General features: G+C 48.4%; 1 protein-coding gene across 9 annotated transcripts in view; it reads right to left on the bottom strand.

Annotated features, from left to right (window-relative positions):
• Positions 1-27,576, bottom strand: part of MGAT5 (alpha-1,6-mannosylglycoprotein 6-beta-N-acetylglucosaminyltransferase) — a 374,663-nt gene that overhangs the window by 6,324 nt on the left and 340,763 nt on the right. For all 9 annotated transcript variants that reach the window (XM_082465860.1, XM_082465863.1, XM_082465859.1 and 6 more), the window contains 3 exons: positions 26,477-26,593; positions 18,604-18,678; positions 5,431-5,588 (listed from right to left, as the gene is read on the bottom strand). In XM_082465860.1, coding sequence (XP_082321986.1) covers positions 5,431-5,588; positions 18,604-18,678; positions 26,477-26,593 — 350 coding nt within the window. The remainder of the gene's footprint in view (positions 1-5,430; positions 5,589-18,603; positions 18,679-26,476; positions 26,594-27,576) is intronic.

The following is a 27,576-nucleotide window of genomic DNA, read 5'->3' as shown; positions in this document are numbered from 1 at the left end:
GGAGAGAAGTCATGAAAGACTACACACTAAAGACTTAACAATGTTTACTTCTGAGGAGTGAGACTGGGGGAAAGATACGCATTATTTACGTGTTTTTTAAAAACTATGTTTAATTTTCTCAATTAATGGCTTAAAGATACCCCTGTTATGTGGCCTTAGTCCGCACTGGAGAGCAGTCAGACGGTCTCCTGGGGAAGGTGCCGTCCTGGACCTGAGTCACTGGACCTTGGATGACGGTGGCAATAGTAACACCCCCGCCCCAGCCCTGTCCCCAGCTTGAGGTTTCTGGGTGCGCAGAGCAGGGACTGAATCATCCCAGGTCTGTGTTCTTGCTCCTGTGCCATAGTCTCCCAACAGGTGAATTGTCTGCGGGCTGGAGACCGCTGTGGCTTTGCTTTCTCAGCCTGGGACCACTGCCGGGGGGCGGGGGGGGCGAAGGAGAACCGGATGTTTCTGTTTCCAACAGTGTTGGCCTCATTTCAAAGAAGAGCCACATAAGTTCTCCTCTTACCTGGGGTACCTGGGTCCTACCTGTACCCCACATGCCTGGTGGGGACCAGTTCAGAGAAGGTGGTAAAGGAGGGCCAGACAGATCTGGGTTTGAGTCCTGGCTTCATCTCTTATGAGCTGTGTGGCCCTGCACCAATGACTGAGCCTCTCTGTGGCTCAGTTTCCTCTTCTGTGAAATGGGGATAAAGAAGCCTTACCTCACAGGGAAGGTCCAGGGATTAAATTAATGCTTATAGAGCAGCTGTCAGAGTCTAGCTCTGGGAAGTACTCAACACATGAGAAATATCATGATTACCATCATCACCCGGCCCCGGCAGACGCTGCTGGGCTATGCCACCTTCCTCCCTTGCCCAACAGTGTGAATTTACACACTTGCCAACCATCTCTATTTTGCTTTGTTCACGGAAGTCTTGATTCTTGCTGATAGGGAGGGGATCTGGATGTGGAACCTGAGGTTTCCTGCTGCCTCTGGAAAGCCTCCAAGTGTTGGGGAAGAGCATCTGGCGCCCCCATTACTCCTGCACCCTCTTTTCCCTTCCTCCCGCCAACTAACTGCCGGGACCCACCCGCCCTCCCGCCAGTGTTAATCTGGTGGTTCCCAGCACATCTGCTGGGGCTTCTGGTGAGCTCTCCGCGGCTGCCTGGGCACCAGGAGGGCAGCACCGGCCCATCTTGCTGCTGCAGTCACCAGGGAGCTCTGTGACTTCTCTAAGTGCCCGATACCCCTTGATGTTAGGTAAGCCAGCTGGGAGACGGAGGCACCCAGAGGGCATGGCGAGGGCAGGACGTGGCGGTCTTATGGGTTTCCTAAAGGAAACCTGAGTCAGAGACAGGGGCTGCCAGCTCCTTCACAGGACACTCCTCCTGGCCAACACAAAAAGGGGTCTTCAGAGCTCCACTGTGCATGAAAAGTTGCCATATGGAATGTGGCACTGGGATCCAGATTTATGCTTATGCTATTTATTTATTTAGGTGAATTACAGCAGCTGCTGTGTCTTAACTCAAGCCACCTGCCTGGTACACTGCTCGTCAGGACCGTGGAAATCTCCACCACTCATCTCAGACCCCGAGGCAAGGGGGAGAATCGTCAGGAGCCAGGAAGAAACCCTCCTGCTCCTGCCCCTGGCCTCCTGGACTCAGACTCCAGACCTAGCCTCCTGGGGTGCGAGCACGTGCGCCCACGACCACGAGGCTGCAACAGCGGCGGCCAGGTCGATGCCCAGAGATGACCACGAAGCACTCACGCAGCAGGTGGTCCCCGGAGCCACAGGGGACCCGTCCCCAGGCAGCTCCCCAGAGGTTCAGCTGGGGGGCGCCGGAGCCACCCATGGGTGTGACCCAACCCCCTACCCCGGGGAGCTCTCCCTTCTGTTAGCTGCAGGTCTCCGTCCCACAAGCCCCGGGCGGTCGGGAAGGCCCCTCCAGCATCCCTGCTGAGCTAGTGAGCCACAGTCCTCAGGTGCTGCCGAGGAGACCTTCCCGATGGCTGGAGCGCATCCTCAAGCTCTGCCGTGGTCCCTCGCCTCTTCGGGACGTGCGTGTCACTGTTTCTGCCTCTCTGTTCCGGGGATGTCTGTGTCGCACGCGCGTGCGCACACACACACGCGCATGCACACGCACACACATGCGCGCGCGTACACACACACACACACTCCCCGCTCAGACCTGTGGCCCAGTGTGCTGTTTCCTTTCTGTGGGCCCCTGTGGTCCTCACCTCTCTCCGGCTGGCCTCAATGGCTTCTCTCACAGGATGGGAGCTGGGGCTTCCGAGGCCCCTCTGCCCTTAGTGTAGAGTTTATAGCTCTTGAAGAAGAAGAGAAGGGCCAAGCCCCCCTTCCCGTGGGGCTGCCTATTTCCTGAGCGGAGAGAAGCCGCCCACCCCTCCCCCGACGCAGACCCACTCAGGATGAAGGGACGGAAGCAGGGCCCGCCGGCCGGTCTTACTCCGTCCCCCCGCCCCATCCTCCTTAGCCCCGCCCCGTATCCACCGCGTCTCCCCAAGCTCCCTCGGCACCGCTCTGACTCAGGGCCACCTCCCTGCTCCGAAGGTGCCCACGTGCTCACAGAGCAGGCCTGATGGCTTAGAATTCCTGTTCTTCAAACAAACCACCCCACACTCAATAATATTTTAGAAGATACAACTTGTAAAAGTCGCAGCATTGCGAAGGAAGCCTGCCGCTTACGCACGTTCCTATTTCGGAAGCCGAGGTGCGCCCGCCCTGGGTCCCAGCAGCCCGGACTCCGGCTCTTCCTGGGGCCTCTGTCCTCCGGCCCCTCCGGCCCGGTCCGGGTCAGGTTGGGCCCCACCCGAATCATGCACGCTCCGTGCACGGGAGTTTGTGGTCGCCTCGCCATCTCTCCCACCACGCCCTGCCTGACTCCCCGATTCAAGACGACAGCACGGGACGCTCCAAAGGGCTCTGCTTAAGTCACATCAAGTCACACTGCATAGCGAGGACAGGCCGGGGACACCCAAAGACGGAGAGGAGCTTAAACTCAGAGCCAGGCCCCAAGCCGGAGAAGAAAAAGCGGCAGCTCGCTGCTACCCGGCCACGAACACGGAGAAGCCAGGAGCGCCTCACTGAAGAGGTTTCAACAGACGCGCCGGGGCGCCGGGGTTTCGCGACGTTAGCGGTATTTACAAATGCAGAGGCAAGGCATTCACCAGGGCTCTTGCGCGCAGAAAACTAACTTCAGGCGGCTCTACTGCAAACTCAGCATTCACGGCAGCCTCCTAGGAAGGAAACCCACGGATCTACAGGGGATGGCGTGGGAGGGGCCGTTTAGTAATCCCAGGGCACAGGGCCTGGCGCAGGACCGCCCGGCACCAAGGCCTTCTGGTCTCTGGGCTCAGCTTGGTAGACGGGGGCTGGGCAGGGAGGGGGCAGGGCACTGGCGTTTCTGGTCTCTGCCTGGTGGCCTCGGGCCTGCCCCACTGCCCAAGCGCTCTGCAAGCCAGGGCTTTTCTGCTCTGCCTGCAGCACCAGCTGCATATTCTCTCATCATTACCCGGGATGTCCCCGTCTCACAGGTGAGGGCACTGATGGGGACAGAGGAAACTGGTGCCTTGGCTCCCCGTCCTGTGCCTCCGCGGGACCTAGCCCTGGGCCCTGCAGACGGGCGGGCTGTGGCGGGCCCCGTGCTCTCTGAGAGTCCTGGGAGCCCCGCCTCTGGCCTGGCCAGAAGGCCGGTGCTGGGAGGGTCCCATCCGGGTTCCCTCCTCCAGAGCTGGTGCAGGGGCTGCACGGAGACAGTTCTGTGTAGACGGTCTGCAGTCTGTCCCCAGTGCATCCAGACTTCCGATCAAACAGAGGGAGACACTCGGGGTTCTCAGGAAGCCACTTTGCTACGGGAGCCGTCTGCAAAAGGGGCGAGTGGCAAGCTCCCCCCGGACCTAGAATTTGGGATACGTGCTCTGGAGATGGAAGCATCTGGCACCATCAGAGGCCTTCCATAGACGTCAGACCAGTACTCCCTCTCACAGGGCTTCACTGGCTGCAGAGCAGGCTGCCAACCGACTCCGCTGGCCTGGCCTTTATTCTGACGGTGGAATCGAGGCCACCTGTGATCCAGGTCTTCACGTAAAAAGAACGAGAAAAAAAAGCATCGCCCACAGCCCTACTCAGGAGAGCATCCCCGTAGGCGCGATGCTAGAGACCACGCTCTCTCTATAAAGGGTTTTATAGCACGCTTGAAGGCAATAGGACTTACAGGCGGGATCGGGCCAGCTCAGACCACTGGGCACGGATAAGCACAGCGGCCGACCATGCTGTAAAAGGGCGTGAAGCCACAACAGGGACCGGCAAGCCTCGAGCCCTGAGTCCACTCTGTGCCTTATTATTATTATTTTTGTGGGGGGTATGGCAGGCAGGATCTTAGTTCCCTGACCAGGGATCAAACCCGTGCCCCCCCCGCAGTGGAAGCGTGGAGTCCTAACCGTTGGACTTCCAGGGAAGTCCCCACTCTGTTCCTTAAACATCCTCTTCAAGACTGGGGCAGAACCACAGCTCTGCGGAATATCTGGGGTTGAGATAGCAAATCCCTCAGGGGAAAACACCACATTAGAGTTCTTAAGGTTGGGAGGGGGGTGACAGGTAATTAACCAGTTTGTGGCCCAGGGAGGGTGTGATAAATATCGGGGCACAGATTCAGCACTGACAGGGGGCATGAGTCAGAGGCCAGAAGAAACTTCATATGGAAATCTGGAAAGTGCAAACACCAAACTCAAAATGCCACTGCAAAGGGAAATGAATGGTGTGACCGCAAGTAACACAAGCAGCACGAGAAAAGAAAGCGCAGCAACAGAGAAGGTCCCTCCTGGTTCACTCTGGCCTGTGATCCCAGTTCTGCACCCATATCCCTGCTCAGGGACCCGGCAAAGCCAGGCCTGCTCACACCCTCAAAGGGGCTGGAATAGAGTGCAAAAGGAGATGGGGCTGCAGGAGGGGAAGGAGGCAGGGAAATTTGCTGCGGGCAGTTCTGTGCTAGCTCCCTGCCCATATTTTTCATTCCTTCCAGACTCCCTGCCTCTGGGGACCTGGCTACAGCCAGGGGACCTCAGGGGCGGGTCCGTCCGTGCTTGTGGTTCTGTGCCCATCTCGGCTCCTTGGGTACCAATTAGCAAACTGAACACCTCCGGCCATCTCCAAGCCCCGACTTCCCGTTATTTATGCAAACAAAACACCCCTATTCGAATTCTAAATATATCAGCAGGCCAGGTGACCTCATCTACTTAACAATAAAAGCACTGGGCCAACTTTCTCTGGGTGGAGGGGGGCGGTGGGGTCATGCTATAACCTTTTCCACATCTTATTCCAACAGCCCACGAGCCTAGAAAGGAAAACCTTATCCCTCTCAACCCAGCTCTAACCCAGAGGCGAGCTGGAGGCTGAGCCGCCTCTCCCGGGCTCCAGCACTTACTTCAGCAAGTCCTTGTCCTTGTTGAGATGCTGGAAGAAGGAAGGCTCGCAGATAAGCTGTTTCTCCTGACACACCTGCTTGCAGGACTGCCCGGGCTCAGCAAGCTTTACCTGCAGGGCACTCAGGGGCGGCCACATCACTTGCCCATGGCAGAAGTCCTAGAATGACAAAGAAACCATCAGCCAAGGGACCAGGGATGCAAGTGGGGGGTCCCCAGTCTGCCAACGAGTCCCAACAAGGGGGGCGGGCACCTGGTCATGGGACAGCAGTGAGGGGCAGGAGGCAAGACCAGACAGACTTGGGTTGGAACCCCGCTCAGCTACCACACGGTCTTGGCCTCGGTCTTCACCTCTACCTACCAGCTTTCTGTGCACAGCACTGTGCCTGCCAGTAACGGGCGCTATTCACTCGTATCGCCACCTACAATGCTGCAATCGAGCTAAAGCCTCCACGCTTGAAAGCCCATCTCCAGATCCACCTTCACCAGCTGTTCTATTCCCTCCGCCCTAATTCCACAGACATTTTCAGTGTCTACCTAATTTGGCGGTTACCTAATATGACACTGTTGTGTGAGTGCTGGTTTCAACTGGGGGAAGCAAAGGAGCACGGCAAGGAGTCTGCAGGCATCTGGGATGGAACCTATTGCGGGGTCGTGGTCTTGACAGAGGCTCAGTGCTTGTTGATTGAAAACAATTGTAACACACAAATTCAACGGCTAGAGAAACAGCCTGAGGATGTGTGATAGGAGGTCAAGTAAGCTGGTACCCCCTGCAAGGAGGGGCGCCCCGAGGCATGGAAGGTGGTGGCATGCTCAGGATGGGGCTGGGTGGTCATTCCTAGGATCTAGAGGGTGCGCAGGAAATTAACACATCCGAGGAAGTCACGGGCGGGGAGGCCCAGGAAGTAACCTGTGCAGCATGGTGAACGGGCAGCCTAGTTATGAAGCTGAGTGTTGAGGAGAAAGACGAAGTGGGACCAGGGAAAGGGCAGGTGAGGAGTGGGAACTCTCTCTGCCCTGGGACCCCAGCTTTCATCTCAGCTGTGCTTGGAGCGACCCTGAATAGGTCCTGAGGGTGGAAACTCATGCACCACTGGCAACCAGAGCTTGCACGATGTTGATGGAACCCTAGTAAAATTCTTCTGAATCCCCGGACCACCCAACCTGCAGAAGATGACGTCAGGGCAGGAGCCCTGAGGAGCCATGTTTGTGTCACTTTTTGGGGGGAGGGGGGGGCTAGCCCTCAGGGGCACCCAGTGGTTAGGGTTCGGATCCTGGGCTCTGAATTCCACTTGTAGGAATTCACCCCAGACGTATGGGACACACTGGGCAAAGAAACCTACGCAGGACACAGGAATCCCAGCAGTATTGTTAGAAGAGAAGCAGAAGACTTGAAACAACCTAAACGCTGTATTTGAACAGGTAACTGATTAGATACAAAGAATACCAAAAAATGCAACAGGTTCCAATGTGCTGACATGGAAACATCCCCAGGACATACTGAGAAAGAAAAGAAACAGGTTGAAGGCTGGTGTATAGTGTGTTTCCATTTGTGTTGATATGTATAAACTAAACAATCACGCCTGTGTTCCTGCAAGAATATCTCTGGTGCCACTGAGGAGGGGAAACGGGGAACAGGCTCAGGAATGGTCAGGGAATTTACTTTTAAATGTATGTCCTTCTGGAATATTCTCTTTTTCCTCCTGCCTACTTTCTCTCCTCTGCATGGATGAGGGGCTGATTAATCACATCAGGCTTTCAGAACCGGTGCTGGCAGGGGAAGGTTCCATGCCCCCCGTCGGTCACGTGGAGAATTGCAGGAGGGCCGGGCCCTGCTGGGTCCCTGAGCAGTGAGGTGGGTGCAGCCCCAGAATGCAGACCAGAGCTGCATCTGGGGGGGCCCTTCTGGGCTGCTCGCATTTTTCTCTTTTAAACCTCAGCTTCCTCCTTAGAAAAATGCAGACAATGATACTGACGATTTCCTATGGCTTCTGCCTCTCTCCACCTCCTTCCTGAAGGAGGTGACGCTCTTACACGTTAAGGAAGGTAAACGGCAGGTAGGCTTCTACTCCAGTCTCCTCAAATCGGTGCTTGAGACCCCACCAGTAAGGAGAACCCGCCATCGTTCCCCACCTCACTCGATCCTGTGACGCAGGGGTGCACGTGCTTGAACCTGAGTGGTTAGGCTCAAAGGTTAACTAACTAATCCTTCACTGCACGTAGTCGGGAAACCTAGAGCCTGGATTCGTATCAGCTGAAAACAAAAGATTCCAGAAGGGTCTAATAATTCAGAGATGATAGAAACGCACTGGATTATTTAAAGATAATAGGATCCAGTTTACTCTTTTGCAAGTGACAGAGTAAGCAGTCTTCCCTATCTCACAGCCCTGGGCGTGACCACAGGCAGGCCACTCCCTGGGCAGGAAGGCGTCCTCTGACTCCTCAGATTCATGATGATCTTGAGCATAAGCCATGGACTTGCTAAGGCGCGGGCAGCGAAATAACTTGGGTCTAGACACCGTTACTAAGGGTGACAGCGTGACTGCAGACCCGGGGCACCCTGAGTGGGAACCCTGAGTGTTCACTGGCAGCCACTGCTCTCTAACCTGGCAGCACATGGAAACGTACTGGCTGGCCTTTGGTATTCTGTCCATCAAATTGGTAGGAAAACACACAACGATCAACATAGTTATTGCTGATCAAAGCTGAGCGGGTGCGCGGATATTTGGAAAAGGTTAAGTGTTTTTTTCTTGTTTGTTTTTTTTTGTTAGTTTTCCTGGCTGGCTACTGCAAGCAACTTTGCCTATAATCCCTTAGGAGAAATCTGAAAACCTCTACAGCCTTTAAGCATTACAACAAAGAGAGTCAAGATCCAGTGGACACAAAGGCTACTGTGTGACTGTGTGGGGGAAGTCTAGATCATTGCACACCCATGATGGCTGAAGGAAGGCTCCAGCTCTGGCTTTTATAGCCTGGTGAGAACACTGTAGAATGTCTCTCCTTACATGACATCTACAGGCAGTTAGCACCGAGGGTAGCATCTCTACACCTGTTGAGTTTGGCAGACTCTTACGAAACTTGGCTTCTTATTTATCGTGAGCCTTGTGTGGTCATGTGAAGTAGTCCGAGGGGTAAACCCAGAACGAGGAGGAAGATTCTGCCACGTTAGAATAGGAGGTGATGCGGCCAAGGAAGGCACTTCAAGTCTGAGACGCAGATGTGAGGCTTGGCCTCACCAGGGCGGGGCTCTGGGTATGCCGCTCGGTCCGGTCCTGCCTCCGTGGCTTGTCTGTAGAGAGCGATGCTCAGAGACTGTGGGTGACGGAGCTGAGCTGAAGGCTGCAGACAGCAGGGGCTTCCCCTAACGCTCATCGCCCTCCTCTTGTCCCTCTGTGAGGCGCTGCCTGCGCCCTGCATCGGGGTTTGGAGGCGCTGCCGCACTGGCATCTGTAGAAGCAGGGGCAGCCCTGCGTAGATGGAGCCCTGCGCCGCATCCTGAGCAGGGCAGGATGGCTCTGCGAGGTCTGCAGGAGGGCAAGTGCCTCAAAGCTACGCTGCGGGGCAGATCTGCCCCACCTGCTCATTTCAATAAACTGTTGCAGGCGCCCTCTCTGAGGTTCCCTTCATCAGGTGAGCTCAGCTCAATTACACATGAACTCTTAGGCCCCGGTCACTCTTGCTCGTGGCTCACCGGGGGCTGGTCTGGCATCCTCTCAGTGCTCTGTTTTAGGGGCCAGTAGGATCAGAAGTAGTGAAAATATGTTGGTGAGAATGTATACTGGTGCAGCCACTATGAAAAACAGTATGGAGGTTATTCAAAAAACTAGAGTTGCCATACGACCCAGCAATCCCATTCCTGGGCATATAATCTGGAGAAAACTCTAATTCAAAAATATATATGCACCCCAATGTTCACAGCGGCACTATTTACAACAGCCAAGATATGGAAGCAACCTAAGTGTCCATCGACAGATGAATGGATAAAGAAATTGTGGTTGGCAGATAGATAGGTAGATATGGATACAGATATAGGAATACTACTCAGCCACGAAAAAGAATGAAATCATGCCATTTGCAACAATATGGATGGACCTAGAGGTTATCATACTAAGTGAAGTAAGTCAGACAAAGACAAAAACCATATGATATCATTTATGTGTGGAATCTAAAATATGACACAAATGAACTTATCTATGAAACAGAAACAGACTCACAGACATAGAGTAGACTGGTGGTTGCCAAGGGGGAGGTGGGCAGAAGCTTGGGCAGAAGCTTGGGAGCTTGGGATTAGCAGATGCAGACTATTATATGTATGTATGTATATATATATGTATGTATGTATACATATGTATGTATGTATGTATGTATATGTATGTATGTATAACTGAATCACTTTGCTGTACACCAGAAACTAACACAACAATGTAAATCAACAAAACTTCAATTAAAAAAAAAAAAAATGAAATGGTGAAAAGAGCAGCAGACCCTTCTTAAGGCTTCGTGAACCATCTGGAAAGCCTGAAGGTGATAACATTGAACAGATGGAGGCCTGAAGGTGTCCTTAGTCGGTATGACACCAGGTAAGGCAGGAGGGAGTGGGGATCTGAGTTATGATTCTGGCCCCCAGCTAGGAGACTTCATAGACGCCCCTCAAGCTCTCTCTGTCCACTTTCACATCTAAAATGGAGAAACTATCACTTGTCCTTATGTAACTCCTGTGAGATAAAAAAAAAAAAAGAGGCGACTCTTAAGAAGGCACCTACAGATGTTAAAGATAATATTCCAAGGTAGACCATTATTTGCTGCCAGGGTCCAGAGGGAAAAGTTGAGTTGCCTGGATTATATACGACAATCGCCCACAAGGGCCATCCCTTTGCCCAGTTGCTTGAAGGGCACAACTGACACAGCAGCCCGTCATAAGCCTCTTCTCACCCCCAGGTGCCAGCCCCGCTGGGTGCTTGCGGAAAGCTGGAGGTCCTCTGTTTCACTCAACCTCAGCACCGGCTGTCAGGGCAATGCCGACATGCCTTGTCTCCTTGTTTGCTCGCTCACGCATTCATTTGTCCATTCAATAAAATACTTGCTAAGATGCAGAAAAGCATAAGGGTTTGGAGCTCGAACTGCTAGGGTTTGAATCTCAGCCTCTCCATCTGGCAGCTGAGTGCTCCTGGCTAGCTCCAGAATTGTTCTTTGCCTCAGTTTCCTCAACTGTGAAAGGAAGGATACATCAACTGCCACCTCATAGAGCTGTCGAGGGGATTAAATTAATTATAATGTGTAAAGTGCTCAGAAAAATGCCTCATAACTATAACACCATGGGTTGGCTCTTCTAGGCCTTGGTGGAAAAAAAAAAAAAAAAAAGGGAACCAAAACCAAAACACCTGCCTTTATAGAGCTTATTTTCAGTGAGGGAGACAGAGAAACAACGTAAATCAATTATATGTAATATATTAAAGGTGATAATTGCTCTAAATAAGAATGAAGTGAGGAAAAGGAATCGGGACTGTTGGGGAAGAGGGTATTCAGATAAGTCATCATTGAGAAGGTGACATTCGAGAAAAGACCCGAGGAAGTAAAGGCGTGAGCCAGCCAAGTATGTGGGAAGGACATAATAGGCAGAGGCAAACCAAGATCGGAGGCTCTGACGACGAAGCTTCTAGCAGGCTCCAGGAGGAGCAGGGAGTTGCATGCAGCTTGAGCAGTGTGTGCATGCTGGGGCCGGAGATGGGAGGGGATGGGGTCTGGGAGGTCCCGGGGGTCAGAGTACCCAGAGCTTTGGGGGCCCATGCAAAGCCTTGGCGCTTTTCCTTGGAGTGAGATAGAAGCTACTGGAGAGTTCTGGGCAGAGGAGTGACTGAGCTGAGAACGGAGGGCAGGAGAAGAAGCAGAAGCAGAGAGACGGGAAGCCACGCCACAGTGGGGAGAGAGGGAACGGCCTCAGGCCAGACCCACATCTTTGTCCAATAAACCTCCATGAAATGCTCATGTCATAGGGTGGCTTTGAAGGTTTTCTCATGCATCCATTCAAAACTTGACAAATGATCATTAAAGCCTATGCTGGGTGCTGGAAATAAGAACGTGGATGAGACAGAGTCTCCGGGTTCAAAGACTCCATCTAGCAAGAGAGGCTGGCATTTAAAAAATTACAGAACAGTACAAAACAGATGTCCAAACAGGATGTAAAGGCTACTGAGAGGAGAGAGAGAATTAACTCTGGGGAAGGGAAGGAGGGTAGGGGTAGCAATCAGAGAAGGCTTCCAGGAAATAGGGACTTCTGGGCTGGGTTTTGTAGGCTAAATACGAGTTAGTGGCTTATCATAAACATGGTGCTTTGCAGATAACTGGTGCTCAATAAAGAACTGTTTCACTGCACTGAATGGTTCTGGCATCATGGGGCTTTGATAGTAGAAGTAGAAAAGGATAATATTCTAACCCAGAAGCTTTATACAACCAGAAGAGACATAAATAGTAATTTCTAATCTGGTTAACAAGCCCACTCACAACACAGAACATCTGCATTCCTCTCTAATAATTATTCCAACCAGTCACTAAATTTCCCTAAATTTGCTTGACTATGAAATTTTCCTAGAGTAACTATAAGAAGAAAGGTTTATTAATCAACAAATTTCTGAGAAAAAGTAATGTTCGGAACCAATGAACACAATGTACTGTGAAAAAGAAGTAAGGATGCTGCCTTTATAACAAAGGCTAAGTAGCAGCATGGAGAAAACGTTATTTATCAAATACCAAAAGAGCTGGAGAAGACTGGGTAGGGGGAAGAGGCAGGCTGCTCCCTAGGAGAGAAGCACCAGGTGGGCGGGCTGGCTTGTCCCTCCCTCTCGGTGGTACGTGATGGGATCTTTTCCACAAACCCCTCACCCCCAGAGTGGAGGTCTGCCCAAACCTTTGAGTTACTACGTCCATGACATATCAGGTGCAAGTAGATTTCTGCAGAAACGCACATTGTCTGGAACCAAGAAGACAGGTTCAGATACAGGTCTGGGGGCAGGATCTAAAGGAAGTAAGGTCAGGAATTTGCAAAAAAAAAAAGAAAAGGGGGTGGTTGTGTAGGTTCAAGGCCATGACATTGGGGTTTGGGCCAAGTTCAGCCAGCTATCTTATAGCTGGGAAATCCAGGGCCAAGCACAGAAAAAGTGTTCAATACATTGTGACTGACTGGATTAAACACATTTCAGTTGCCTGCTGGTACCCGCCATTCTCAGCCTGTGCTGGCCTCAAAAGGAGTGAACTCTGTCCACGGGTGGCCCCTGGGGCTGATTCCCAGCAGTGGGCGGGAATTTACATTTCCACAAGGGCAACAGAGAGGGTGGCTGTGAAGCTGAGTTGTGGTGACTAATCTCTACAATGATCTTTACACTGCAGATCAACGAGCCAACCAGCTCACTCTGGAAAGAGTTAGACATAAACCTCCCACATTTCAAATTCTTCTACGACTGGGAGTCTATTGGGAGAAACAAAAACAAACGTCCACACGCATGCGAATGTTCAAGATAACACTCCACTTTTCACGACAGCTAAAAGGAGGAAATGACCCAACTGGAGAATGGGTCAACAAACTGTGGTCTATCCATACAATGGAATACTATTCAGCAGTGAAAAAAGAATGAAGTACCGACACATGCTACAACGTGCATGAACCTCACAAACATTAAGCTGAGAAATCTCCAGGAAGGGAAAATCTAGAGAGACAGAACACAGATCAGTGTTTTCCTGGGGCTGGGGGAGCAAGCCAAGACTGACTGCATATAGGCACAAAAGAGCTTTTCAGGGTGATGGAAATGTTATAAAACTAGATTGTGGTGGTAATTGCTCAAGTCTATCAATTTACTAAAAAAAAAATCATTGAATTGTACCCTTACGTGGAGTGAATTTTAGGGTCTGTAAATTACACCTCAATGAAGCTGTTTAAAAAACTACACCTCAATTGGTTTCTGGGCTCCTGCAGCAGCAAGTAGTTAAGGCTTTCAGAGGACCTACTCTGTGCCAAGCACTGTTCTTTGTCTTAAACATGTATTCATCTACTGATTCCTCCACCAGCCCTATGGGGTAGGTAGTATTATCCCCATTGCACAGAAGAGGAAACAGCACAGAGAGATTAGAAACTTGACGGAGGTCACCGAGACGGGGGGGCGGAGCCAGGATGTGAAACTGGCTGTCAAACTGCAGGGCCCAGCAATGAAATCATTACCTACCCAGCCCCTCTGGGTTCAGCAATGGCTGGGCAAACAGCAACCACTGAGTTTTCAAAAGAGGAAACATTCCTAAGTGACTGCCAACTTTCTCCCTGTTTCTATGCCTTTTCCTCTTCCCCTGCAAGCTGGCACCTCCACCATCCCCCCTACCCTGCCAACCAGCTTCACTGCCAGGCTTGAACATGCCCCACGGAGTTCAGGATGGGCCCTGATGAGCTGGATTTCCCAGGCGCTGAAGCTGATTCCACTGCGGCTCTTGGAGCTAACTCTTTTCTCCCCTCCGTATCTCCAGAGTGCTTAATGACACAGCTCCTTGCAAGATAATATGAGCACAGTCATCTTGTAGAGTATTTGCAGGGTCGTTACAGAAAGTAGAAAATAGGGCTGAAGAGCACGTGCACGGTTTTCAGAAAGCAATCTCAACATCGCCAAGAACTTGCTCTACTCTCTAGCCTGAGGCAAAGACCTGAGTCTTTCCCAAGAAATGCACAAGGAGAACCGTGACAGGCCTGGACACACTCAGGTTAGGGAAGAATAGTGCTCTTGATCTTAGATTACAAGGATTTTTCTTCTTGGCACACACTCCCGCTGCTGGAGAGAGTGCCTCTTTTGGAGAGCTGATATAAAACAGCGTGCAAGGCTTCCCTGGTGGCGCAGTGGTTAAGAATCCATCTGCCAACGCAGGGGACACAGATTCGAGCCCTGGTCCGGGAAGATCCCACATGCCGCAGAGCAACTAAGCCTGTGCGCCACAACTACTGAGCCTGTGCTCTAGAGCCCGCGAGCCACAACTGCTGAGCCAGGTGCCACAACTACTGAAGCCTGTGCGCCTAGAGCCCGTGCTCCACAACAAGAGAAGCCACTGCAATGAGAAGTCCACACACAACGAAGAGTAGCCCCCTCTCACCGCAACTAGAGAAAGCCCGTGCACAGCAACGAAGACCCAACACAGCCGTAAATAAATAAATAAATAAATAAATAAATAAATAAATAAATTTATTAAAAAAAAAAAAAGAATGTGCAATCCAAATCAACATTTTTAGCACAGTAAAGGGAGAGGGGGCATTAAGGGAAGATGCAAGTGGTTTTCCTAAAGCCAGGATTTGTTCCCATTGGTGCTGCCTGGGCTGGTAGGGTAGGTCAACCTGCTGTCAACCACTCTGTACAGAGTATATGTTGAAACCTGGGGCTTTCTCAACTGCTGTCAATTGGCTTCCTCTGGCTCCTGTTGCCTGGGGTGAGCTTGATGGACAACCTTGAAAGGGTTCTGGGATAGAAGTTTCCTTACTCCCCTAGCAGATCGCATGGAGGACTCTGAAGGCAGAGTTCAGCCTAATTAGGGCTGCGATGCTCCTACAGTTTAAGAGACGAGAAGCGTATGCTCCCACCACCCCTTCGGAGCTTTAGGCTTTCCTGTTCATACCAGGAACACCGCTCTCTCCCCTCATGGCTCTTTGAAGATATTCTTTTGGCTGCAAAAATAACGAACACTCCAAGCTCTAAAACACTAGAGCCTGGGGCTAATCGTTAGAGGCAGAAGACCCAATCTGTGAACCAGTGGGGTCTTGGTTTCCTAATTTCCCTCTGGTTTGGGGGAACATTATGGCTCTGACAAAACCCTCCCCAGAGGCCTGGGATAAACTCAAAATAGGCCCCTTTATTGCTCATTTAGCAGCACTGAGAGAATGTTGAGTAAGAAATGTCCCAAACACAAGATTCCTAGAATGACTTTTCTAAAACACCAATCTGAGAGCATCACTGCCCTATTCCTGGGTTAAAACCTTTCTTTAGCCTCTTGTCCCAGAAACAAATTCTGAATTCTTCAGCTGAGCCGCAGCACCTTTTCATGATGCGTCTCCTCCTCCAACCTCTGCTCTCACATCGTCTCTCTCTTCAGTCACAGCCAAACTTCCAATAATTCACCACCATTTCTCTTTTTCACCCCCCAGGCCTTTGCATCGCGACCTGTGTGTACCACGACTTTGCCTTTAGGACTCAGCTCCCGCAAACTGCTTCCGGACAGACGCTCGCTCCCCTCCCCCATCCCCACCCTGCATCTGAGTTACGTGATCCCAAAGCACCTGGGTAGTCACTATGACAGGTGTAACCAACGGCAGCGGCATCGTCTGTGAACTTGACCTTGAAGCTACCCGAGGATATAGGGCCTCATCCCTTGACACCTCTTCTTGCCCAACTCCCAGCGCTGTCTACAGCCCCCTCCAGCTGACAAATATTTTCAGAGCGGATGAATGAATAAACAACAGCAGGCAAAAAAGAAATCCCTGGATTTCTGTGAACCGCAGAGCTCTGCAGGAAAAAATCTCTACCAAGGAGGTAATGTGAAAGGGCAGTTTTACGAGCATGTTTTCCAGAAGACAATTTTACTAGCATGCTCTCCATAAGGGCCAAGATGAGCCTCCGGGTTCTTGGCACATAGGGAAAAAAAGCACACACTCTCACTCCCCTTCTCATTCATTTATTCATGTCTTTGGCTTTTGTGCACCTACTCTGTGCCAGGCAGAGGGCTAGGCACTTGGATGTCAAGGAGAACAAGCTGGGTGTGGCCCCGAATCATGGAGCATTTGACAAGGTCTATTTAGGGAACGGGATCTTCCTGTTTGAAAGGAAACCTAGTAATAGATTCACAGAGAACAGGCCACATGAGAACTTCTAAGGACTGGCTGGGATTCAAGAATCTTAGGGAAGAAAGAAAGACAGTCTTCAAATAAATGTGATAAAGAGTCTTTTCAAGTATCATATGATATCGCTTATATGTGGAATCTAAAAAAATGATACAAATGAACTTATTTACAAAACAGAAACAGATTCACAGACATAGGAAACAAACTTACGGTTACTAAAGGGGAACGGTCCGGGAAGGGATAAATTAGGAGTTTGGGATTAACATACACACACTACTATATATAAAATAGATAATCAACAAGGACCTACTGTATAGCACAGGGAACTCTACTCAATATTCTATAATAACCTACATGGGAAAAGAATCTGAAAAAGAATGGACATATGTACATGTAAAACGAAATCATTCTGCTGTACACCTGATTGATTTAGGTTGTACACAACATTCTAAATCAACTATACTCTAATATAAAATTTAAAAGGTCTTTTTACACCTGGTGGTGAGCAACCATTTTCCCTGAGAGGAAGTGGAGACAGGAAAGGCGGAAGTGGGTTCCGTAAGCAGCTGCAGGGATCCTAGTAGGATCCTGGCCTCCTCGGAGGGCAGTTAAAGCTAACTACACAGTGATGTGTTAAATCTCACTGTCAGAGGCCACGGCTGGCCTGTCTGCACCTTCAGGAAGGGCCAGCAGCTCCTTGAGATCAAAGAAGATGGGAAGTATAGCTCTGGGATAAGTGCCATCACCCGGGGCCACAGCAACGCTGGTGGCGCAGGCCTGGGCTCAGACCAAACCAGCGTCAAACCCTGATTCCATGACTAAGCCCTGCGACTAAGACTCTCTGTTCCCGTTATCCAGAGAACGGGGTGATGACTGTCACCTCCCAGGATTACTGTGAGGGTAAATGGGATAATGCATTGGGACGTGTTGGCATAAAGTCTGTACGTAAAGGGCTGCTCAAGTTAGGATGATGATACTGTCACTCTTAAGTTGGGTGTCATGTGAAGAGTGACTGAGATAGTGATTCAAATGCTCAGCTCTTGTGGTAAAGTCTAATACTGTAGAATATATTATGTTATATAATAATACACAAGAATATAATAATGTATAATATAGTAACATCACTAGTGTGTCTTTACTGAGCAGTACGTGTCAGCCCTGTTCTAAGCACTTCATAGGTACTAGCTCATTTAATCCTCACATCAGCCCCATGAGGTTCTATTATTATCCTCAGTTTGCAGGGGAGGAAGCTAACACATCCAAGTCATACAACCAGAAAGTCTTGGCGGAGGGGCTGGAACCCAGGCGGCTGGCTGCACTGCACTCCCTTCTTGCCACTAACAAAAATTCAGAACATCAGAGCCGGCACCCTGAAGCCCCTGCCTCTGGCTCGGCCCGTCCAGCGGCTGCACTCAGGGCTGTCTGCGGCTCAACACGGTCTGTGGCCTCAAATCTTTCCTTTGGAACCTGCCTTGGCCTACAGTCTGCACCTACTTCCACTTTCAACATGCCATTTCTACTTTCAGCCTTCAAAGTCCTCACCCCCTATTGTGTCAAGATCTCATGACTGCCCCGAGATGCTCTGCTTTGTCTTTTAAGAGGAGCCCCTTATTTCTGGCATCTGGTCAAGGAGTTCATACTCCCCTACCCAGGGGGATGCTTAGTCTGCCTATTTCTGGCTCTGTGTTGCTTTTGAAGCCTACGGAATGAAAATGTTTTAAAATGAGAGCTATGACACTTTTGACCTTTACTTCTACGAGCACAAGACATAGTTTCCCAACTCTGTTCGGGGTGGTGGGACCCTTGGAACCCTCCTCTGCTTTGGAAGTGAACTTCTGCTTTTATCTGTTTCATATACTTGGATTTCACGTGAAGTTTCATTTGAAAATGGGTCCTATTTTTAAAAACGTTTGAAAACCACTGAAGAGTCCGAACATATTTGGAATTACCAAACAGATACGGAGCCATCTCTCTGTTCCCTCCCCACCCAAGTCTTTGTAAGGCCCCTAGAACCCAGGCAGGGCACAGGTCTGACGGTGAAGGACGTTTTCATCTCAACCATCCAGTCTCTCCCTTAAGTTTCCATTTGACCTTCCACCATCATAAAGAACATTTTTACCCTGAGGACAGACTGACTCCCTGGGGTGACCTGACAGTTCATAATTTAGAATTTCAAGAAGCCATTCTGTAGCTTGTAGAGTCCTCCAAATGAGGAAAATAAGCACAGAAACATGGTAAACTCTTAACTCTTCATGACAGTCCTCTGGGGTAGCAGGAAGTAGGACACAGCAAGGACAGACGGACTTCTGAAGAGCCTTACCTGTTTTTCGATGAAAGCGTTGATTCTCTGTAGCATCCCCTCGCATGTGAATTCATACGGCATGTACGGCTCAATCTGCAGAAACAGAACATGGTATCATGAAAGAGGAAGACACAGGACATGCAACACTTACCCAGTCCTCCACTGAGTCACTCACACTCAGGTGCCAACACCTGCAGGGATCCTTGGGAGGGGCTAAGACTATGAACTTGGAAGTCAGCACACCTGGCTTCACAACCTCATTATGCTCCTTATCAGCTGTGGGACCCTGAGCAAATTACCTACCATCTCTGAGCCCCAGATCCTTCATGTGTAAAATGGTGATAAGAAAAACCCATTTCTTGGAACGTGTGGTAAAGATTACAGGGGGAAAAAAAGGGCTTAGTTCAGTGTCTAACATACAGTAGGCACTCAACAAAAGGTTAGAAGGTAAGCTCCATGGGGCAGGGTCCATGGCTGCTGGGTCACCTGCATCCCGGTGCTGAGTGGGGCGGCACACGTTGGAACCAGCAAACGTCTGGTGAATGAATGCATGCTCCCTGACCTTAGAAAGGCACATGATGAGTGGTTTCAGGACCCATGAGTGACAAAAGCGTTGTTTTGCATTAGTAGGTGAGCACGTTCCCAAAGAACTCATGGTGCAAAAACAGAGTGATGAAGTGTCCCAGAGAGTTCAGCTAGAGGGTCCCAGGAAGCTAGAAGGTCAAAGCCAACTTCTGCTCATGCTGGCCTTTTAAGGTCAGCTATGACTCCAGCAAGCCAAGACTGAGGAGGACCAAGATGCGGAAGACGTTCCAGTGGGGAGCATTAGTGGGAGATTAGACATGAAAGAAGGACAGCAGGAGGACAGAACTAGGATCATGGAAGCTGGTGAGACAGGCTAGGAAGAGGTTCACTGGATTTCCACAAAAGACTTGTGATTTCTACTCTAAGGAGCCTAGGCTTTACTTGAGGGTAGCAAGCAACGTAGAAGGTGCTTCCCTGGGGTAGGGGAGGCAATCTGATCAATACTGTGACACCTGATGGAAGGGGAAGAAATGCGGGTTGGAGCTCTGCAATGCCTGTGCCGACACTATGAGGCCTGCGTCTTCAGGAGCAGCCGGCTGGCATTATTAATCTGAAATGGAAATTTCACTTGGGAGAAAATAGCCAGCAATCCAGTTTGTTACAGCTTCAGAAAGCCCAGTAGCACTTATCAGCACATTCACCACCTCCCTCTTAAGTCTACACTCAGCCTATCTCAAATCTACAGGGTGGAGACCTGGACAAAACATCTGTGAGTTGAGGCCTGCTGAAAATGGGACAATTGACAGAGAAGACACCCTTCTGGGGGCAGCCAAGTAGCTGTCCTCAAGGCAGCTTCTCCCGTTTTCTGTGTGTGTTGATTCACACATTACATTTGAAATCTTCTTCAACCATGATTGGTAATTTCATAGCATGTCTTCGAATGCACAATTAGATGACACATCACACAGGCTGTACCTCAGCCATCCCTGCCCACATCCATCCAGAGAGAGCCAAAAGAGGCCGAGCCATAAGTACTGTAATATCAGGGTAGGACTATTCTGCATGAGCTGAGGTCCTTTTGTTCCTAGATCGTTTATCTCAGAAGAGCTCAAAATGCTTTAACTGACTCACGTCTTCCAAGCTTGCGTCTTCTCATCTCAAGCTTTTGCACTCGCTGTGCCTTCTCTAACCCAAACACAGTCCTTTACACCAAAGGTAGACTTTTTCTTTTAAAGAATATTTATTTAATCACCTTGTGAGTGATTCCAGAAGCTTTCTCTAACTGTCTAGAGATATGTCTCTTCCCATGTTTGTGGGAAAAGATATAAAGGGATAAGAACAGCAACAAAATATGTACAATAGAGGACTTCCATATTGGGCTCATTTATAAGGGCATAAGTAGGATTTCTAGAGTGAGGTAAATAGACATCGGTGGGCCATCTGTCACGCGACCGACAGATCCAGTTATATGGTGGGAAGCATACTGAATACTCAAGGGTCATTCCTACAACATATTCTAAAGGGTATCCATTAGAAATGAAAGTGCACTCCTTCAAAGGGCTTACGCAATAAACACAGAAAAATGGCTCTTCCTGCGTCCTCCTACCAACCAAACCCAGTTTAACCAAAGGGGATGTGACTCATTAACTGCTTTGCGGCCAGTTCACTGTTTTAAAAGATAAGGAGCCAATTTTCCTATAAAGGAAAAACAAAAAAAAAAAAAAAAAAGAAATTGTATTCTTAAGCCACCTCTGCCCGTGAGTTCCACTAGCCACCCTGCTGTGTACAGAAGCAGGGCCCTCTGTGTGGGAAAGCTCCCCAGAGCCCCCGGCTTTAGGAATACTGAGCACGGGCTAGCCTCTGATGTCGGATCTGCTGCACAGATTGTGTGTGTGTGTGCGTGTGTGTGCGTGCGTGTGTGTGTGTGTGTGTGTGTGCGTGACAGTTTTCTGCACAACAGTCCTTCAGGAACAAGTCAAGGTCTTTTGGGGGATGAATGAAAGGGAATGTTGAAACCACACCAGTCACTGAGAATCCCAAGTGGGGTCAGTTACGGAGAAGCAGGGGGGAATGTGCTTGGCCATCTTGCTGGTGGACAAAGGACTGTTACTCATATGGCCATAGGAAGGATGCCTGTAGGCATGCAGTCCCTGCTGGCCTTGGAAACTTTCCCTATCCCCCATCTTTTCCTCCATTTTCTCCTCTTCACCTCCCTTCCTGTGGGATCTCCTGTGTCTAGTATTACTCAGCGTTCTAACTCAGAGTACGACTTCTACAGGGAACTGCTCTCTGATATCAGTTAACCTCTGCACGGTCCCACCTGACAGGTGGCTTGGCATCATTCAATGACAGATGGTCTTAGAAGGTACCAGAAGTCCAGGGGTTGAGTCTTATCTCCTCTATCTACTAAGCACAGAATTTTAAGTCAGACATTTCCTGGAATTTCTCTTGATGATTTCAAATGTAAAATAGGTCATGTCATTCCCCTGCTCAAAGCTACCCATCATACTCAGAATAAAATCCAGAATCCCTATTGTGGCCTATTTAGAGGCCCTACACACTCTGGCTCCTGCAGACCCTTTTATGGTCTCCATTATTTCTGATGGGGTGTTGGTGGTCTTTCATACTGTTATTCCCCTGAATGTAATAAAATTTTCTCTGGCTGCTTTCAAGATTATTTTCCTCATCTTTCGTTTTTGGCAGTTCAGCTATGATGTATCTAAGTGTGTTTTTCTCAATATTTATCCTGCTTGGCCTTCACTGAGCTCCCAGGATCTGTAGGTTGATGTTATTCATTAATTTTAGAAAATTCTTAGCCATTATCTTTTCACAAATTATTTCTTCTGGCCAGTCTCTCCTCTGAGATTCTAATTACACATAAATTAGGCTGCTTGATATTGTTCCAGAGATCTCATATGCTCTTTTTTATCTTGTTCTTTTTTCTCTAATTTCAATCATTTCTATTGATAAGTCCCTTAAAGTTCACTGACTATTTTCCTCTGCTGTGTATAGTCTGCTGATAAGCCCACTGAAAGAGTTAATTTCTGATACTGTACTTCTCAGGTCTAGCATTTTTTCATTTGGCTTTTAAAAAAAGTTCCCATCTCTCTGCTGAAATCCCCCATCTATTCACATATGTTGTCCACCTTTTTTATTAAAGCTTTTTTTAAAAAAAATTAATTAATTAATTAATTTATTTGGCTGCATGGGATCTTAGTTGTGGCAGGCAGGTTCCTAAGTTGCAGCTTGCGGGCTCCTTAGTTGTGGCACGCAGGCTCCTTAATTGCGGCATGCAGGCTCCTTAGTTGCGGCATGTGAACTCTTAGTTGCGGCATGCATGTGGAATCTAGTTCCCTGACCAGGGATCGAACCCAGGTCCCCTGCATTGGAAGCATGGAGTCTTAGCCACTGGACCACCAGGGAAGTCCCCAACAAACCTTTTAATACATTTATCTCAGCATTTAAAATTTGCTGTATGGTAATTCCTACATCTGAGCCATCTCTGAGTTTGGTTTTATTGATGGTGTCCTCTCTTAATGATGGGTCACGTTTTCTTGCTTTTTTGAGTGTCACGTAATTTAAAATCTTGTAATTAAATATGAGAAAGCTTGGCACCAAATTTCTGACCCATTTATAACAAGCATAAGGATTATAATGATAATAGTCTTTGTATTAATCTCATTCCTTACTTTCTCTCTCACTCTCGTCTTTCCCTTTACTTCATTTAATGCTGTTTTTCTTAATAAACTAGTCAAAAATACTAGTTTCAATCCAGGTTCTACTACTTAACGAGTTGTGCGATTTTATGGAAATTACTTAATTTCTTTAAACCTTAATTTTCTTATCTGCAGAAGGATTAAATGAGATAAGGCTCATAAAGATGTACAGAAAGAGATTCTGGAGGTATAAAAAGAGCTTCTCCCTACATATGACCTACTATTACAATTACTTTTTTTTCCCCCTTAAGTGGCCTTAAATGGTTTTAGGGAAAGGGATGGTCAGGGTTTTAAAAAGGGGAGCGGCAGATGTTCCGTGAAGTGAACAGAGCCTCATGTAGGAGCGGACAGAACTCAGCACCCACTTAGTGCTTTATGTGCCAGGCATTCCCACGAGATTTTTGTTTGACAAAAGGGATCTATTATCTAAAAACTTTTGGACTCTATGATCCAAGATTTTCTGCCTGTACATTAGCTTTCAAATTACTCCCCTTCAAAAGCATGCACACTTAACTAAGTGTTGTGGGTTGAACTCTGTCCCCCCCCCCCCAAAAGATATGCTGAAGTCCTAACCCCCAGTACCTGTGAATGGGACCCTATTTGGAAATAAGGTCTTTGCAGATGGAATCAAGATAAGAAGAGGTCATAGTGATTTAGGGTGGGCCCTAATCCAACATGACTAATGTCTCTATGAGAAGTGGAGAAAACAGACAGAAAGACACACACACACGGAGAACACCATATGACAGCAGAGATGAAAGTGTTGCAGCTGCAACCCAAGGAATACCTGGGGCCACCAGAAGGTGGAAGAGGCGAGGAAGGACCCTCCATGAGAGGCGTCAGAGGGAGCGTGGCCCTGTCGACATCTTAATTTCAGATGCCGACATCTTAACTTTAAATGCAGCCTCCAGAACTGTGAGAGAATAAATTTCTGTTGTTTCAACCACCACTTTGCGGTTCTTTGTTATGGCAGCTTTAGAAGCTAATACCCTAGAGGACTCTGAGACTGAAGAAAGAAGAGCTTTCCATCTCTGCAAGAAGGATCCTCTGGTGGGAAACTGCAGACGTGCAGCAGGTACTTGAGGTGGCCAGCAGTACCACACTCACTCGGCACTTCATCTCTTGGCTTGGCCACCAGAGGTCTGGGGGACTTCTGCCCTAAACTTGAGACAGGGATGAGATTGTGCACGCCGCTGATGGGAAGCTCTGAGCAGCTACCTCAAAGCTCAATAACGAGACCCGCTCTAAAGGGACACGGATAACACACTGGCGTACTCTTGTTCCCCAGGAGATGTGCTCAGCAAGCTGAAACTGGCAGTTGGGAGGGCCTCACTTTATTCCCCAAAGGGGAAAGATGGCCCTTTATATGGGCCAACTGGCAACTCCTCCTGGGATACACGCCTTTCTAGCCTCTTCCCCTTGACTCTCACTGTTCCTCTAACTTGTGTCTTTCTGGGCTCACTTCTCAGTTTAACTTTGCAGATTGCTACTCATGCTCTGAGACTTAACTCAATGCTGCATTCTCCAGATGTCCTTATAAGGAGCAGAGAAGACAGAAATAGAAGACAAACTTACGGTTACCAGAGGGGAAAGGAGCGGGGAGGGATAAATTAAGACTTTGGGATGAGCAGATACAAACTACCGTGTATAAAGCAGATAAACAACAAGGACCTACTGTAAAGCACAGGGAACTATATTCAATATCCTGTAATAAACCATAATGGAAAAGAATAGGAAAAAGAATATATATATTCATATATATATACACACATATATATACATATCTGAATCATTTTTGTTGTACACCAGAAACTAACACAACATTGTAAATCAACTATACTTCAATAAAAAAAAAAAGAAGCAGAGAAGACAGACACTCCTCCATCTCTGGCATGTTGGTCTTGGCACTGAACATACACTGCCTTAGTGTGCTGATTTGCATACATCTATTCCTCACTCCCTCCATGCCTCCCATCATCCGTTAGGTACATCGCTATGCTGGGTCCTGAGAACACAGCAGTGAGACAGATATAGTTCCTGCCCATGTTGCTTATAGTCTAGTGGAAATCCAGACTATCACTAACAAAAGTAAGAATGTTATAGTATTACATTAGCCAAGACATGGAAATAACAGTCCATCGACAGATGAATCGACAGTCCATCGACACACACACACACACACACACACACACACACACACACACAATGGAATATTACTCAGCCATAAAAAATGAAATAATACCATTTGCAGCTACATGGATGGACCTAGAGATTATCATACTAAGTGAAGCAAGTCAAAGACATATATGATATCACTTATTTGTGGAATCTAAAATACGACACAAATGAACTTATCTACGAAACAGAAACAGACTCACAGATATAGAGGACAGATTTGTGGTTGCCAAGGGGGTGAGGGGGCAGGAGAGGGTTGGATTGGGAGTTTGGGATTAGCAGATGCAAGCTATTATCTATAGGATGGATAAACAACAAGGTCCTACTGTATAGTACAGGGAACTATATTCAATATCCTGTAATAAACCATAATGGAAAAAGAATATGTAAAAGAACGTATATACATGTAAAACAGAATCACTTTGCTGTACACTGGAAACTAACACAACACTGTAAATCAACTATACTTCAGTAAAAAAGAATATTACATTATTATATATGTAATACTGACTTAATACTCCTGACTAGACATTTATTATGAGATCGACACTGCACTTAAGCACTTCGTATTCATTATCTCATTGGATCCTCTCAAGTACCTGTAAAGTAGGTGAAATTAGCCTACATCAGGGATGAGGAAACTGAGTCTCAGAGGTCATGTAAGTGCCCGAGGGGACACTGCTGGACCCCAACCCAAGCTGTCTGATTCTAGCCTGTCCTCACAACCACACCTATACTGCCTCTCTTAAAAAATTATAACAGAGTAATCGCTGCTCTGATAGGAGGAGGACAGAGGGCAGGGTTTACTGGTAGAATCCAAGGCAGTCCCGGGGTTGGGAGAGAGGAAAACGTGACCCATCCCTACAGGGTGGTAAGTTTCCTACAGGCAGGGAGTCAGCCTCGTTTATGTTTATGGAAGTGAGCGTTCCTGACAGTGGTTCAGAGGGCGCTCTGCATACAGTAGGTACTTAATACATGTCTGCTGAATTGTTCCGGAGAGTCCAGAGATGTTAGTTACTTATACAAAATTTTATAAGATGTTTAGGTAGAAAAGCCAAATAAACAGATGCTATAAAAAACATTTCCCAGTATTTCCTTAATTAGTCCTTTTCCTTCTCACTTTTTTTTTTTTTTTTGCAGGGGAGCGGGTCTATCTTTTCTGATCTTTGGGAGAGCTACATAAGGAGGTCACTGACACAAGTAGAATTCAAGTTTCTACTGCTGTGTCTGGGACCCAGGAGCCATGTCGAAAGGGTCTGTAGAATCCATGCACACATCTGGACACCAGCTCTAATTCCATTTCACAGAACCTCCACAAAAATCCCCAGGCCAGTCCTACAGCTGGGCCATTTTCTAATTTCAGAGTCAAGCTGACATGGAAACATTCTAATTACTCGAACGAAGGGCCTGTGATGCTTTCCACATGATCCCGCGTTCACATCACAAATGGGGGAAAATGGAATAAAAGAAGTAACCTTCTGACTTAAAATTGCTTTCACGGCGTCCTCCACCTCCTCCTGATTATCGAGGTCAACAGTCCAGACGTGTGGCTGGCCGATGAAAACTTCCGCATAAGGATGCTGGGAGGTCAGCTGGAAAAGGAAAAACAGAACACCTCAGTCTCACGAACACTGACTTTTTTCATTTTTCAACCTTCTGTGCTAGGTGAAGCGTTATGCTTTTTATGGTTCCGAGTTGTACTGGCGTAGGTAATGTCATTTTTTGTTTTTGACCCCTGACGATCGAAACCTCCTAAGCACCCCGTAAGCAGATAACAATAAAAGAGGGAGGGTCCCACAGCTTTCTTTCTTTCTTTTTTTTTGACCAGCAGGACGTCTACTGTCAGGACCATCTGGATAAGCACGCACAGCGCTGACGGGCACAGGTAAGGACACCGGAGGCTGTAAAGTGTGCCCGGCTGGCAACACCGGCAGTGCCCATGGGTGCCCATCAGGTTCATGTGGGATGTTTTAAAAGACACACGGCCAGGCTACGCTGTCTTAGACCCTTTGAGCTGGGATCTTGGGCACTTTGGAGGGGTTCCTGGGAGTCTAGGGGTCCCAGGAGGGCAGCAGGTGGGCCACGGCCCTGCGTGAGACCATGACATCCACAGGGTCAGGTCCGGTGATGGCGCCTCACCTTGAGTCCCACTTTGAAAAAAGAGTTAGGATGTCGTAACCAGGTGACATGGAGGCTGTTACAGATGGCTTCAACCCCCCAAATCACACCAAGAAATAATGAATATTTACCCTCAGTCATATCCCAGCCCTGAAAATCACCTAGATCAAACTAGCGTCTGTTATAAAATACTGGTTAGGATAGACAGGTAAATACAAGGAAATTACAATAAAATTGTCATAGGCTTTAAAGTCGTAGAAGGATACGTAATGGCACATATGAAAGGTGATAGAAAGGGAAATAATGCTACTAGAAAAAGAGAGAATTTTGGAATAATAATTAGCATAACACTAGAGCCTTAAGAGTCATAAAGGCCATGTGTGATCAGAAAAGCAAGGAAAGGCAGCTTTTGTTTTAAAGGAGGTTTTATTTTAAAAACAAAGGGTGGCCAAAGAAA

The sequence above is a fragment of the Balaenoptera physalus genome (genome assembly GCF_965194825.1).
Source record: "Balaenoptera physalus genome assembly, chromosome: 6".
Taxonomy (NCBI): Eukaryota; Metazoa; Chordata; class Mammalia; order Artiodactyla; family Balaenopteridae; genus Balaenoptera; species Balaenoptera physalus.
Note: the sequence above shows the minus strand (reverse complement) of the source record. Positions and strands in the feature narration are given on the sequence as shown.